The following is a 12,681-nucleotide window of genomic DNA, read 5'->3' on the forward strand; positions in this document are numbered from 1 at the left end:
AGTGCGTCTCTTTCTCTCCCCCTCTCAGGCCCGAGCACCTGTCTGGACAACAATACCTGTTTGAATCCTTCATCACACAACTCTTTAAATCCCTCGTAATCCCTGAAATGTAGATCTCATGTGCAGCCCATTACGTAGTTTGTGTTCCTGATTTCTTTGAAATGTACTCGTGCTATGTTCCAGCGTCTATACCTTGGCAGCTTAACCTACTTGAGTCCATTGATCTGTGTCTCAGCAACACAACGCTAGCATGTTAAGCGTTGCCTAATCTGTCTCATGCTACCTGGATTTTCATATTGGAGAAATAATCCTGATGAAGGGAAAGAGGAGAGGGGGAGAGGGGGGCAGAGTCACCTCAGGATCGGTTTAAAAGCTCCTTATCAGAGACCTGCACTCCCACCATTTCACTAAAAGGGGAATGATAGCCTTTCTGCTCCAGAGCTGTGGTTTTAATCAGAGCAGCTCGCGGTGGAGCTGAAGAACACGCGTGTGCACCAGCTGACCTGCTCAGCGTGTCCAAGTTCATGTGAATTCAGTCCACGCTCGCCGTCCACCGTGGAAGGAGACGGGAAGCTCGCAGAGCAGCCAGGGAGCAGCGTCCCAACACGGAGCCAAAGTTGGAGCAATAACAAATAATTCAAACCTCCTCATAAAATCACCGAAACGCCTTTTTTATCTTTATTTTTCAAACCTCAGTCAAATGGTGCTGAATGTTAAATGTACTTCTTGTGAACTTTCTATGGTATTTATCACTTGTACTGTTTCTAATTCTGCTCTTTGTCCTTCTCATACTACAAATACGTGGAACAGAATTAGGATGCGTGACATTGTCCTGCTGGGAAACTGGAGGCTGCCCCACATGGCCTGATGAGGGAAATCTCCACGTAGATGGAACTGTTGCACCTGTCGTTTTCTAACCTCTCTTACTTGATTGTGAACGTGTACTTTTGTTTCAGGAGACGTCTTTGACCAGGCTTCACTTGCTTTGATGCAGTAGCAGTACTGTAAACTCTACTGCGTAAACCCAACTTCTACTCTCACCTTTTCAGTACAATCACAGGCTCCTTTGTTGTTTCTCTCCTTCTTTGGTTGGAACGAACAAGAAAAACTCAATATCAACTTCTTCGATACTTTCGTCAAGCAAGGTTTTGAAAGAGGACTCTTATCAGAGCTGGGCATTCCCACTTTTACTGAAATAACTAAACTTTTTACTTCTGTGACTGCTGGTTATTAACTTTTAATGGAATTTTTAAAAAATATTTTCTTACAATTTTTTGAAAGATTGTTAGTTAGTTCAGGTATTTATGAGCCGGAATTAAATGCAACACTCTGGTTTATGTGAACTGATGTTTGAGTAGAGCAGCCAGTGATTTGTTAAAATAGAATTAATCTAAATAGTTAACATGAACCAGCACTTGAATATTTAACTGGCTGCACCGTGTCAGATCAACTCAGCCGTTTCTTCTCGGGAGCAAAACAGACGAGGGCAGGAGGAGGAGACGCTTCCTAGGTTAAAAGGGGGACTTTGTCTTCCGCTCTAGGAGGTGAAGGCTCGCTCACTGAAGCGTGTCAGGAGGAAACTCCTGGGTGACCTCTGGACTAGACTCTCCTCCTCTCCAGTTATTACATTTGGATTCTAGAATCTGCATCTCTGTTCTCTCCCTTTCGGGCAGATGTTCTCCTCTGCTTCCACTAATTGGAGAAGGCATGTTGTGTTCAGCCGGCTTTCCAGCTTTGATGAGATGTTATTGCTCCTTTACAAGTTTGGCAGCAATGTGGTGCAGGGATGGTGCTTTGCTTGGCTTTAAGTCTTAATGTGCAACTGCAGCAACAATTATTAATAATAGACCATATTAGCTCAGTCAGTGTCTAGTAATAGCAGTTTTAAACTATTTACCCCGGCTATCAGGAGAAAAATGGTGAACAAATTGCACACATTTTCTGACTAAAATATTCAGATTGAGAATGTAATAAGCATGCGTCCCTTCCTGCTGAGCCGGAGATTTTCTTTCAAGAAGAGGGAAACCAGACGTGTAGCCAAAATCATTTAGTTTCCATTTAGTTTGTACTTAAAGCAGGTCACGGAGAGCTACGTACATTCATTAGGCAGGTCAGGAGAGGGCGAAAGGTTATCTAGCAGGTCAGGACTCTCTTCAATAACCATTACATGACACGTAAGAGATGAAGGCAACCGATCCTACAAAGCCAACGGTGCTTCTGCACCCGCAGGTGACAGCAGAGGAGCAGGATTTATAAAAGCATGTCAGAGCAACACCAGCAGCTTAGGTGTTAGCTTCCACTTCCACTGACAGAAACAAGGTTAGTGTGAATAAACGACAAGAGAAAGAAAGAAGTGACGTTCTACGGTTTGCCAGTTCATCGATCGTAGAAAAAGAACTTGAGATGAGCGCGGCGGCGGGTGCTCGCTGCTGGAGAGTCACTGCTGCTGCAAACGGGCAGCTTTGAACTTGGACACTCTTTTCACAGGCTGCTGAGGTGCGGCGGCGTCAGGCGTCACCTCCTCCTGTTTCCTCTCCAGGATGGTGGGCAGAGCCGGCGGGGCGATGGTCAGGTGCGGAACAGCCAGGGGCATCGGGTCTTTCTCTACCACCGTGCCGGAAAAAGCCTGGAGAACAGAGATGGAGAACCGTAAGTGAAGGAGTGAATGTCAGCCAGGGTTCCTGCAGCGCGCGGCTCTTCTTTAGCTCCTAATTTCACTCCATTCTCTTCTTCTTTGCTTGTCTTCTGCTGCTCATGATGAGGAACAATCTGTTGATAGGTTTTCCCAATTATGTTAAAAATAATGAAGTTACTTTTCCGAAATTGACAGTGTTGACATGGGTTCTTCAATACATGCAACTGCGAAAGTCCTAGAACCTTGTTTATTCAGATTCAAATATCAGTGATCGTCCCAAAAGGAAACATCAGCATATCAGACAGACAAAAAACTACAAGACTGTACATTCCTACTGAAGTCAAGGTAGACCGAAGATCATTTATAGTTTTTCCACTCAGAACTTTACTTAAGACGACTTAGAACGTGACGAGAAGGAGAGAAAAGGCACCGATTATTCAGGATTAGGGACAGTTGCAGGACCAGCTGATCTGAGGTGGGATGTGGGGGGGTGGAATTGAACAGGAAACACCTGGTGTTGGTCTGCAGGTACATTTGACAGTTGTGTGTGTGTGTGTGTGTGTGTGTGTTTGTCTCATCGTGGATCAGAGATTCCACCTCCAGGGTCAGAGGCATCAGATCCAGTTTCAGCCGCTCGACAGCGTCTTGAAGCGGCGAGTCCTCGTCCTCCAGAGTGCTCCTGGGGCAGGAGGTCGAGAGTCTTAAACCCAAACGTTACTCATGAAGATTTGAAAATGCCAAGATTACTAGGATCCTACTTCTAAAGTCTTCAGAGATTCGAAAGGCTCATAATGTTTGGACAGGATTTCTTTGTAGAATGAATCGAACTAAACATGTTTAACTTATGTGGTAGAAGTCTCTCATCCTTGGCAACAAAGCAAGCGGGATCATCTGAGCCTCCACCCCCTGCTGACATCACACATCGCCATCGTAACCTTGGTGAGGCACTTGAAGACCGTTATGCTGGACGTGATGGTCCTTTCGCACCAGTATTTCAACTGAGGTAAACACAGCCCAGCGCCTCCAACTCACCGACTGCTTTACCTCAAACCGGTGGGAGGGCTGCAGTGGCACCGCCGTGGGACTGTCCTCCTCCGTGATGCCGTCGCTGGTGTCGCTGTGTGTCGCCTCGTCATGGCTGAAGCTGCGCCCCATCATCCGTCGTTCTTCAAAGTCCGCCGCGCTGCTCTCACTGGTGTCGCTGCACACGCTGTTCTCTCGGCTACGCGACTTCAGGATGGACTTCCTGGGAACCGGCTCGCCGTTCTTGACATCCACAAACAACCTGACAGGAAAAACAAGGAGTGAGTAGAAGGTCTGAACAGATGTGGAGCGTTTGTCAGTCAGTCAGCGGAGGTTTCCAGCGCTTCACCTGTAAATGTCTGCTGGTGTGTTGATTTTGTGGAGTTCGTGATGAGAGTGGCCGTTACTGTGGCCGTTCTTCTTTTTCCTCTTTGAATGTTCCTTCTGTTCTTTCCTTTCGCTGAACTTTAATGTGGTGTTTTTTCCAGTGTTGATCCTCACCTGAACCAAAAGACAGAGACACATCAGGGGCGAGGCGGCAGAGATGGCTGACCTCCACCAAGGTCAAATCAGCCTAACCCAACACTGAAAACAAGCCCCGACATGGATGGATTGCTCCCTGGCCGGGCCACACCCCCTCCACCTGGACACACCTCCTCCACCTGGACACACCCACACAGCCCCAAGAAGAAGCTGCAGCATATTTAGCACTCTGACCTTCTTGAGCTCAACTGTGTGAGAGAAATAAATGGTGGGCAAAGAGCTGCCTTCCTCTTCCTCGTCCTCTTCCTTCCCGTCTCTGCTGGGTGGCGCTTTAGTTTGAGGGCCAGACGTCCAGCCTGGCTTCAGGCTCAGCCCGTTGACTGAGGGGGGGGCGTCTCTCTCCCTCTCTTCCTCGGAGGAGGAGGACGATGTGTCCTCACCGTTCATGTCTGTGTTATCAGATAATCTGATGGAAAAAAAGACCAGACACAAATCTTAATGAGTCACTAGATTGGAACATGTTCACTTGAACCGGCTGCTATTATTTCACTGACAAAAACCCTGCGAGTGGGTTCATGTACCTGTCCCGCTCATCTTGTAGCTCCTCCAGCTTCTCAAGTTCATCCAATCGAGCCCACAACTCCTCCTCGGTCATGACGCCTCTTCTGCTCCCTCCCTGTCTGCCCTCCTCCACACTCTCCTCCTCCTCCTCCTCCTCCTCCTCCTCCTCCCCCTCCAGATCCAACATGGCATCCAGCTTGGGCTTAGAATGAGGCTTGTGTGCCACTCTTTGCTTTCCTGTTCAAAAAGCAACACCAGGAATAACTTCCTCTACTATGTTATTCGAGTTTGTGTAGAAACCAGTCAAAAGACGACATACCTTTGGTGACAGCAGTGTCATCGTTCCCGACGTCCTCTCTAATGTCCACATAGTCCCCCTTATTCTGAAACACAAGAAACCTCCATAAACACGTCCACGTAATGTAACACATCATTTGTGAGAGGAGGTCAAAGTAAAGCGACGCACAGATGAGATGGCCTCCCAATCCTTCGCCAAATCAACTCTTGCTTCAAAGTTTTTCATGGTCTTGGACAAACCGTCAAGTTCACTCTTCACGTCTGCAGAAAAGAGGAGACGGTTTCATCAGTGCTGAAACCTGCCAGCAGACTGAGACTCCAATAAAACCTGAACAACTCAAGTGGACAAAAAAGCTGAAAAAAGAAGATGACACAAACAGTTTGTGATATCCTCTGCCCTGAATCCTACTGTGGATCATTAAATCTTCACAACAATTAAGCCCCTTTCACTAATAGTAGCAGAGAGCCCTTGTTTCCATGGCGATCAGGAGTCCCTCCAGTCAGGGCATCAAGTAGAAGTGAGGAAAGGTCAAACACAGAAGGCCTGACAACTCAGCCGCTGTCTTGACACATTTCAGCTAGCAATGTTTGTATTACAGCACTTAGCTCTGTAATAGCAGGGTGGGCAGGGTCAGGGGAAGATGGGTGGGGGGGGTGGGGGGGCAGATGGCTGCGGCACATTTCTGCTCCGCTTAACACTCTAATAATGTTCACATCAGAGATTGTTACACGGGCCTGTCTGGCTTGATATGAGGAAAACACACCGGACTGCAGCTCTTTACCCAACGCAATGTTAACGATCAGTCGCTACGGAGACGGTGACTAACGGGGGTCTGAATTAAAGAATACGGATGCAAATGCTGCAGGAGTGTCCTGCAGCTGGCAGCACTTTCATCACGTGAAATTTACATCTACTTTGTTTAAAGAAAATGGCAATGCTGCAGCGCTACACGGATGAGTGGAGGGTTTATTCTCGGCTTCTGTGGGGAGTCGTCGTGTGGTTACTAGTATTTTTGTCCCTCCTGTGTTTCCTCACTAGATTGGTGCAGTGACGCCCTCTGCTGGGGGAACAGGAGCAGTGCTGATTTGATAACATGGGCCTCTTTCATGAAAGCTGTTACCAACTTCAGGACTTAACATCCCTCAGTGTAGTCTTACAGGCAGGAAGCACAGCCTGACAGCTATTTGTAGTCCTTGCTCCTGCATCCATTTTAACTGTCATCCAGGTTTGGAAAAACTTTCATATCACAAGAGGAACAGAATAGATGTGAGGCGCATAAACAGCTCCACTTCCTGTCTGACAGGTTAAGCTGAGGGCAGCGTGGTGCAAAAGAATGTTTCCCGAATGGCTCAATGTGGTCGCGTTTCCATGGAGAGCAGGTAGCAATCCTGTCACTCCAGACTCTTACACTTCATCCTGTGCTCGACGATTTTCTGCGCCTGCTTGGTGGAGCACCGTGCAAACCAGTTGTCACCGAGCAACACCGTGACCTCGTTGGTGCGCACCAGCTTCCCAGGCATGAAGGCCAGAGGGCCGAACGGCACCTGTTTATGGCAGAGTCGGTGGAAAGAGAGCAGAAGAGAAGACAGACTGTTGAAAGAGAGCAGAACACAGCACGGAGGGAGGAGTGTACACGCCTCTGCTGTAACGGCCGCGCTCAGCAGGGAGTCAGATTAGCCATATAGTTACAAACAGACCTCTAAAGGAAGCAATGGCAGAGAGGCTGCGAATGATGTCACTCAGGTGTATTCTGAGCACAGCTGGCACCTACCATGATGTCATAGGAGAGACGATCTGGTAGAGTTTTCAGGCGGTCGTTCAGAGCGTCATAGTCACCGGAAACCTTCTTCCTGGAAATTCATCATTGGACACTTCAGTGAATCAGCTGAGTTTGTGCTGGATGTCAACAAACCCCAGCTGGAGGGGGAGATGCCTGTCGCCGCCCCCCTGGTGGAGGCTGCGTGGGTCACTCCAGATGATGACCCTCCTCTCTGAGTGTCGGGCTACATAAACTCGCCGCAACACACCGACCTGCCGTCTTCTAGTCCAACATGCAGCACACATGGACTTTCACTACAAATTCAGTAGTTTTCTCGTAATAATTTGTAAATCTAACACGGCGCTTCCTCTCCTGAGACTAGATATGTCTGATGTAAAATTCAGGAGGATTCATAATCATGTTGTGAGTGAAAGGTTGTCATTCCCCACGTCACACTGGTTCTCACTTCTTCTGGCGACATCAACCTGAGCTCAGGTTGACATCGACATAAACGGACAATTACACAAGACGCGTTAAGGCTGTAATTAGTTTCATCCTGAAAAGCAAACAGCGGGGATCATCAGAGGCTGGATCCAAACGATTTTTCTGCTCAAGACTGATTTTTACTTCATTCACCTTCAAACTGAGTGTTTTAAAACCCTCACAATGATTAAAACTGCCTTCATTTCCACCGCTCATCAGGTACAAAAACTACAGAAAAGCAGGACTGTCGTTAGTGAAGCTTACCAGTGCTGAATCCGGAGCTCACAGTCTTTCACCACCTGTTATTAGCACAAATAATCACAAATGAATCACAATGACAAACGACCCACCAGGTGAAGACTCAAGAGTCTAAACAGCAACTCCAACAGAAGAGTCAGAGGCCGCTGGAGAGTTGATGACCGCTGCTGTGAACGCATCGATTAGAATTGTCTTTAAAAAAAAAAAAAAAAAAAAAAAAAATATATATATATATATATATATATATATATATATATATATATATAAATAAATAAATAAGAAACAGGGGGAAACAAATATATAGCAAATGAAGGAAGTAGGAGGTGAAGACCAGTACTTCTGAGGAACCAGATCCCAGATGGTCAGGATGGCCCCTGACTCTCATGAATGATGTCATCCTGCCTGTGTCAATCAAAACAAGCCGAAGAGGGGCTCCTACTTTCAGTACAACAATTTAATAACGGCTTTACTCTCTCCAAATGAAGCTTCGCTTTCAGTTACAACGTAAAGCACAAGTAAAACCTGTAAATTGGGATTTGTGGAACTTCCTGATTGAATTCACATGTTTAGGGGGCGTTGACGTCGAGCTTCGCCAGCTAGCATCAGCAGCTAGCTAACAGCTAACACTGGGGCTAACTCCTCGCGCCTGGAAGTCAAACCTTCAACCAAACGCTCGTCAGTGCGTGCACGCGAGCGGCGCGTGAAACCGCCTCCTCCGCTGGGAACATCTTTTTGTTTAATTATTATTATCAATATTATTATTGGGGTGAACATCAGTATAACTGAACTTCACGTGAGCAAGCTGCAAGGAAGGGAACTTTAAAAAAAAATCAGCACGTCCGTCACGATGTAAACTCAATAACTTATAACCGTGTTGTGCAGTAACGTCGCTGCGTGTTGCACGAGTGTGTGTGAGTCTAACGGAACTTCAGCAGAGCCCGGTCCCGAGGTCGAGAGCACGCGGCTGGTGTCGGAGGAGACGAGTTGCCTTTACCTTCTGGTGCTCCTCCCGGAGCCTGGCAACTCCGCCCAGGTGATCGTTCACGCTCATTGTACCTTTTTCAGTCATTGTCAAGCCTCGCGCACTGCAGGGTTTAGTGATTCTAGTGACCCCGAAACAAAGCTCAGGGGTTGTTGTGAGTCCTAAAGAAGTGTTTATGAATGCAGCAGCAGCAGTTGTTCCACAGGGCCGTTCTGCTGTTAGGCATCAAAGTGGCAGCGATAGTGGTCCACACTCTCGGAAGTGATAACATCTCACACTCGCATTTCACGATTTCTCCACCATTCCTGAGAAGATCCACGGTTCGATAATCCCTCAGCAAATGTTCCTCGTCACTCTCGCTGCGCCATGCACCAAGAACACGCGTCAAGGTTGGTGCTGGTGCAGCCACTTCCGGTCCCGACGGCGCTTCCCTTTCAGCGTTGTGACAGGCTGAGGCAGAGAAAGCTGCTCCTGACTGGTTAGGAAAGTCACTTTACTTATTTATTATTGTATTGTTTCTTGCAGTGAACCATAGCCCCTTTTACTCAAATTATTATTATTATTATTATTATTAGTAGTAGTAGTAGTAGTATTCGTAATAGGCTTAGTTATGTAGCAGCAGCTGTAGTAGTTGTAGTAGTAGTAGTAGTAGTAGTAGTAGTAGTGATAAAATCTCAGTTCTGACACCATTCTTCCAGACAGGATATCAAGTACATTTCAGCATCTTCCAACTCAAAATTAATTAGTCAAAAATATCACCCTGTGATACTAAATAATAATAACAATAATAATAACAGAACCAAAACCTAGCACTCCTGTTGAATGTGCTGTGCTGAATTACTGCTCTGTTGCTATCAAGTAAAGCTCCTGGAGGAGTGGAGGTTGGTATGAAGTTTCAGAGGATGGAAATGAGGGGGAGGAAGAAGACGAGGGGCTAATTTGGTCTTTATTCAGTAAAGGAAGTGCCTCAAATGTGCACTTGAGGGGAAAAAACCCCTCCGGAACAGAACGTGTTTGTTCTTCCAGTCTCCTGAGTGCGTCCACTGAGACAGACGCTGTCTCCCCTCAGCTCGCTCCTGGTTGTCCAGGAGCAGGTTTATGAATCCTGGAGAGCAAACTCTTACATGTCGCTGTTTCAGCTCATTCAAAGCAGGGCCGGCCTAAGACGCCACATTGTCTAGGGGGCGCTTGGGGGGAAAAATAAATGAAATAAGATAAAAGTTGTCCTAATTTATTTATTCTTTGATATGTTCCTTTTATTGTTAAGTCATTTTAAAAAATCGACTTTTTTTTCTTGAAACCATTGTGTTCCCTGACGTTGTGTGTATGTGTGTGTCTGTGTTTGTGTGTGTGTGTGTGTGTGTGTGGGGGGGGGGGGGTCACCAAAGACATCAACAGTGTTGGTACCCTTACATTTTCGCTCTTATTTTGGAAACGTGACCTCCGTTCTGCAGTCAGACGAGGCTAGCTTGATAACTGTCCCCTCTGCGTGTCCCGGTGTATTCTGGGTAAATGAGGACATTTTCACAGATGTAAACAATTGACTCGGTCTAGCGACCCAAAAGAAGCCGCAGCTGCTGAACGACAGCGGTCGCGGCCGTGTGGAGAGGTCCGCCCGGGGGAACTCGGATGGTCCTCATGTCCTCACACAGACACACAGGAGATAGAACACATAAAACAAGGGTGGCTGAAAATTAATATTATCCCTCCATGGTGTCTGCCCCCTTCTTGCTGGTATCCCATTGGCTGTCGTTGTTGCCTGACATTATGGGGAATTTCGTCATTATCGCTAAAGTCCATGAAACAAACAACGTCAAATCATTTTACATTTCACCTTAAACACACATTGGCATATTGAGGCTACAGTTAAATACGCATAAGCTTATTGAGGCTTCAACAGCCGTTACAGGACTTTATTTGCTTATTATTTTGAAATCAAACCCGACCTGATTTAAATATGCAAATATGATACCGCTACTACAACTGTAAAGGTTGTAGTTCTCCCTTTTTCTCGAGGCTCCCAGAGATGCTCTGATAAGCGTTTTAACAGTGGAGGGAGTTAGAAAACACGAGAGTGTCTTTGCGGAAACGCTTTTGTTCGGAGGAAAGCACGAGTGTTCGACTGTCAATGAACGCACCGCGGTGTGGTCGCTCCCGTCAGGCGTTGCGGTCAAGTCACGCTCAGAAATCAGCAGAGGCCGGCAGAAGTCACCGCTGTAGGAAACAAGGCAACGTTTTTCAATAACCTTAACGATTTTAATGAGGAATTCAGCCGTCAGCCAGGTATGTTGACGACGATGAGCTCCGGAAGAAAAGCACTATAGATGCTGGCCGTAATCAGCAGACTCCACTGGTCATCTCTTCATGATAGCATCAGCAGTTATATTAAACCAGAGCTCATATATACCTGATGATACAGTGGTAGTTTTATTCATCTGACTGCCTGAGCTGTCACAGCTTTAACTGACATTCCTCTGCTTTCCCGTTCTATTTTTTATCATTTGAAGCTTGTTTGTGTCTTGGTAGTGACGTAGCTCATAATAACAGTGTCTGTCCTGAAATAAAAAAATTAAAAAAATCTTGTTGGCAGTATGACTCATCGCCTGGATGATGTGATGAGGCTGTGCTGTGAGTTATCTGCCAATCAGCAAATCCAGACCACGGTGAAGGGCTCCAGCAAGGGGGCGGCAGCAGCAGGGGGACTGGCCTTTGCTGGGGGATTGGTTGGGGGTCCACTTGGTATTGCAGTAGGTGAGTAGGGAAATGTCCTCATACTGCCTGTTGAAAAAGTCTAAAATATATTGTGGTTATCCTGGAATTTATGTGATGTTGGTCAATTGAAATGATTCCATATTGAATGTTTTGCACAACCCAAATTATATTATAGGTTATGTGGAAAAGAATGTACTTGATGACTTTTAATGGTGGTATGCTAACCTGCCCATCCACGACCATTCATTGTGCTAAGCTAACTAGCGGTCAGCCGGTCTATTGGGGTCTCAATTCCCTAATGCAGCACTGAGGAGAGGCGAGTGTCTTTCTTCTTGTCTGACTCTGGGGAAGACGGACAATAAGCCTATTAACCCAAACAGTTGTCATGTTCCTTTAAGATCACGCGTTTGATCCCGTTTCCCATCAGGTGGCGCTGTTGGAGGCCTTCTGGGCTGCTGGCTGACCAGTGGACAGTTCAAGCCGCTTCCCCAGATCATCATGGAGCTCAGTCCTCAGCAGCAGGAGCAGCTCTATGAGAATCTGTCGACCATCCTCTGTGACATCCAGTGGACGGATGTCGCCCAGCTGACTGCGCTGGTGATGGGTAACGCCGCCCTGAAGCAGCAGCTCACAGCTGCTCTGCTCAGGTATGTCACCAAGGAGCTCCAGGCAGAGGTGCACTACGTGGATTAGAGTCTTGGACCCCCTGACTCCAGAGACAGTACACTCAGAGGGATGGACATGAACTGCTTTATATACCTCCTAACCGACATTTACACAGGTGACAGGTAACACTGGTTTCAAGGAAGTCGATATAATGTGAAACAAATGTCATATCAACTGATTATGGAAAATGCACCAGTCAGTTGAAATATTTATTTATGATGCTCATAGTGCTATTGTGATATAAACTGAGGTGTTACTGAGTGTTGAGAATGTAAATTATGTTAATTAGCCTCCAAGAACCAATGGAACCATGTGAATACTTTAATGTGAGCTTTCCAGGGTTCAAACGGGAACTCACCAGCATCTGTGCACCGTGTTCCTCATCAGCTGCTTGGAGAATCTAAATCCTCCATCGGTGTGAAGAGCTCGTCTGTCCTCATGTGTCAGCCCACGGGACTGCTGGTGCAGCTCAACCTCCTACTCACAGCCAAGATTTGCCCTCAATACTTTGACACAATGTGGCACAGGTCCAAATAAATGGAACTAGTAAATCTTGTAGATATCAATAAAGTTTCTTACATATTTAACAGACGCATCTCTGCGCTCTCTTCTTCCCTGAATGGTTTAAGCTCACTTCTGCGCCTTCTGGACGACACAACTTGAAAACACTTCAAACTTTATGTAATAGGACATCGCTCCATTATGAAGACTGAATATCTAACCAGAACTTTGTTGTTTTGTGCTGATCCTCTGTGTAATTAAGGAGAAAACTTCAAAAAAAATATTTGCAGTAAAGGATGGAAAACTTGGGTGTCACAAAA

General features: G+C 46.5%; 2 protein-coding genes across 5 annotated transcripts; one reads left to right on the forward strand and one right to left on the reverse strand.

The window, feature by feature from the left end:
• Positions 1 to 1,283: 1,283 nt before the first annotated feature.
• On the reverse strand, positions 1,284 to 8,893 carry uri1 (URI1 prefoldin like chaperone). 3 transcript variants are annotated; one of them, XM_086208122.1, is made up of 11 exons: positions 7,838 to 8,408; positions 7,507 to 7,541; positions 6,772 to 6,850; positions 6,409 to 6,544; positions 5,169 to 5,260; positions 5,022 to 5,085; positions 4,723 to 4,939; positions 4,376 to 4,607; positions 4,008 to 4,159; positions 3,668 to 3,920; positions 1,284 to 2,626 (listed from the first exon to the last, which is right to left on the reverse strand). In XM_086208122.1, the coding sequence occupies exons 1-11, from the start codon at positions 7,895 to 7,897 to the stop codon at positions 2,438 to 2,440; spliced, it is 1,509 nt and encodes a 502-aa protein (XP_086064248.1). In that variant the 5' UTR covers positions 7,898 to 8,408; the 3' UTR covers positions 1,284 to 2,437. The 3 variants fall into 3 exon arrangements, with proteins under 3 accessions (XP_086064248.1, XP_086064246.1, XP_086064247.1); XM_086208120.1 differs by lacking the exon at positions 7,838 to 8,408 and adding an exon at positions 8,495 to 8,893 and having other exon boundaries at positions 1,287 to 2,626; XM_086208121.1 differs by lacking the exon at positions 7,838 to 8,408 and adding an exon at positions 8,495 to 8,893 and having other exon boundaries at positions 1,289 to 2,626; positions 3,680 to 3,920.
• Positions 8,894 to 10,164: 1,271 nt separating this feature from the next.
• Positions 10,165 to 12,443, forward strand: LOC147258187 (protein C19orf12 homolog). Of its 2 annotated transcripts, XM_086207639.1 has the most exons (3): positions 10,165 to 10,765; positions 11,073 to 11,233; positions 11,622 to 12,443. In XM_086207639.1, the coding sequence occupies exons 2-3, from the start codon at positions 11,074 to 11,076 to the stop codon at positions 11,885 to 11,887; spliced, it is 426 nt and encodes a 141-aa protein (XP_086063765.1). In that variant the 5' UTR covers positions 10,165 to 10,765; position 11,073; the 3' UTR covers positions 11,888 to 12,443. The 2 variants fall into 2 exon arrangements, with proteins under 2 accessions (XP_086063765.1, XP_086063766.1); XM_086207640.1 differs by lacking the exon at positions 10,165 to 10,765 and having other exon boundaries at positions 10,814 to 11,233.
• Positions 12,444 to 12,681: the final 238 nt, after the last annotated feature.

This window comes from Aulostomus chinensis, chromosome 7 (assembly GCF_037954235.1).
Source record: "Aulostomus chinensis isolate RoL2024-O1b breed Wild chromosome 7, RoL_Achi_v1.0, whole genome shotgun sequence".
NCBI classification, from domain to species: Eukaryota; Metazoa; Chordata; class Actinopteri; order Syngnathiformes; family Aulostomidae; genus Aulostomus; species Aulostomus chinensis.

Excerpts from the sequence above, each read along its gene's own strand:
- uri1 (XM_086208120.1), bottom strand. The coding sequence starts at position 8,569 with ATGACTGAAAAAGGTACAATGAGCGTGAACGATCACCTGGGCGGAGTT. Across the intron at positions 7,542-8,494 it reads TCCGGGAGGAGCACCAGAAG|GTGGTGAAAGACTGTGAGCT; the intron begins GTAAAGGCAACT and ends TGCTAATAACAG. Across the intron at positions 5,086-5,168 it reads ATTGGGAGGCCATCTCATCT|AATAAGGGGGACTATGTGGA; the intron begins GTGCGTCGCTTT and ends CTTGTGTTTCAG.
- LOC147258187 (XM_086207639.1), top strand. The coding sequence starts at position 11,074 with ATGACTCATCGCCTGGATGATGTGATGAGGCTGTGCTGTGAGTTATCT. Across the intron at positions 11,234-11,621 it reads TCCACTTGGTATTGCAGTAG|GTGGCGCTGTTGGAGGCCTT; the intron begins GTGAGTAGGGAA and ends GTTTCCCATCAG.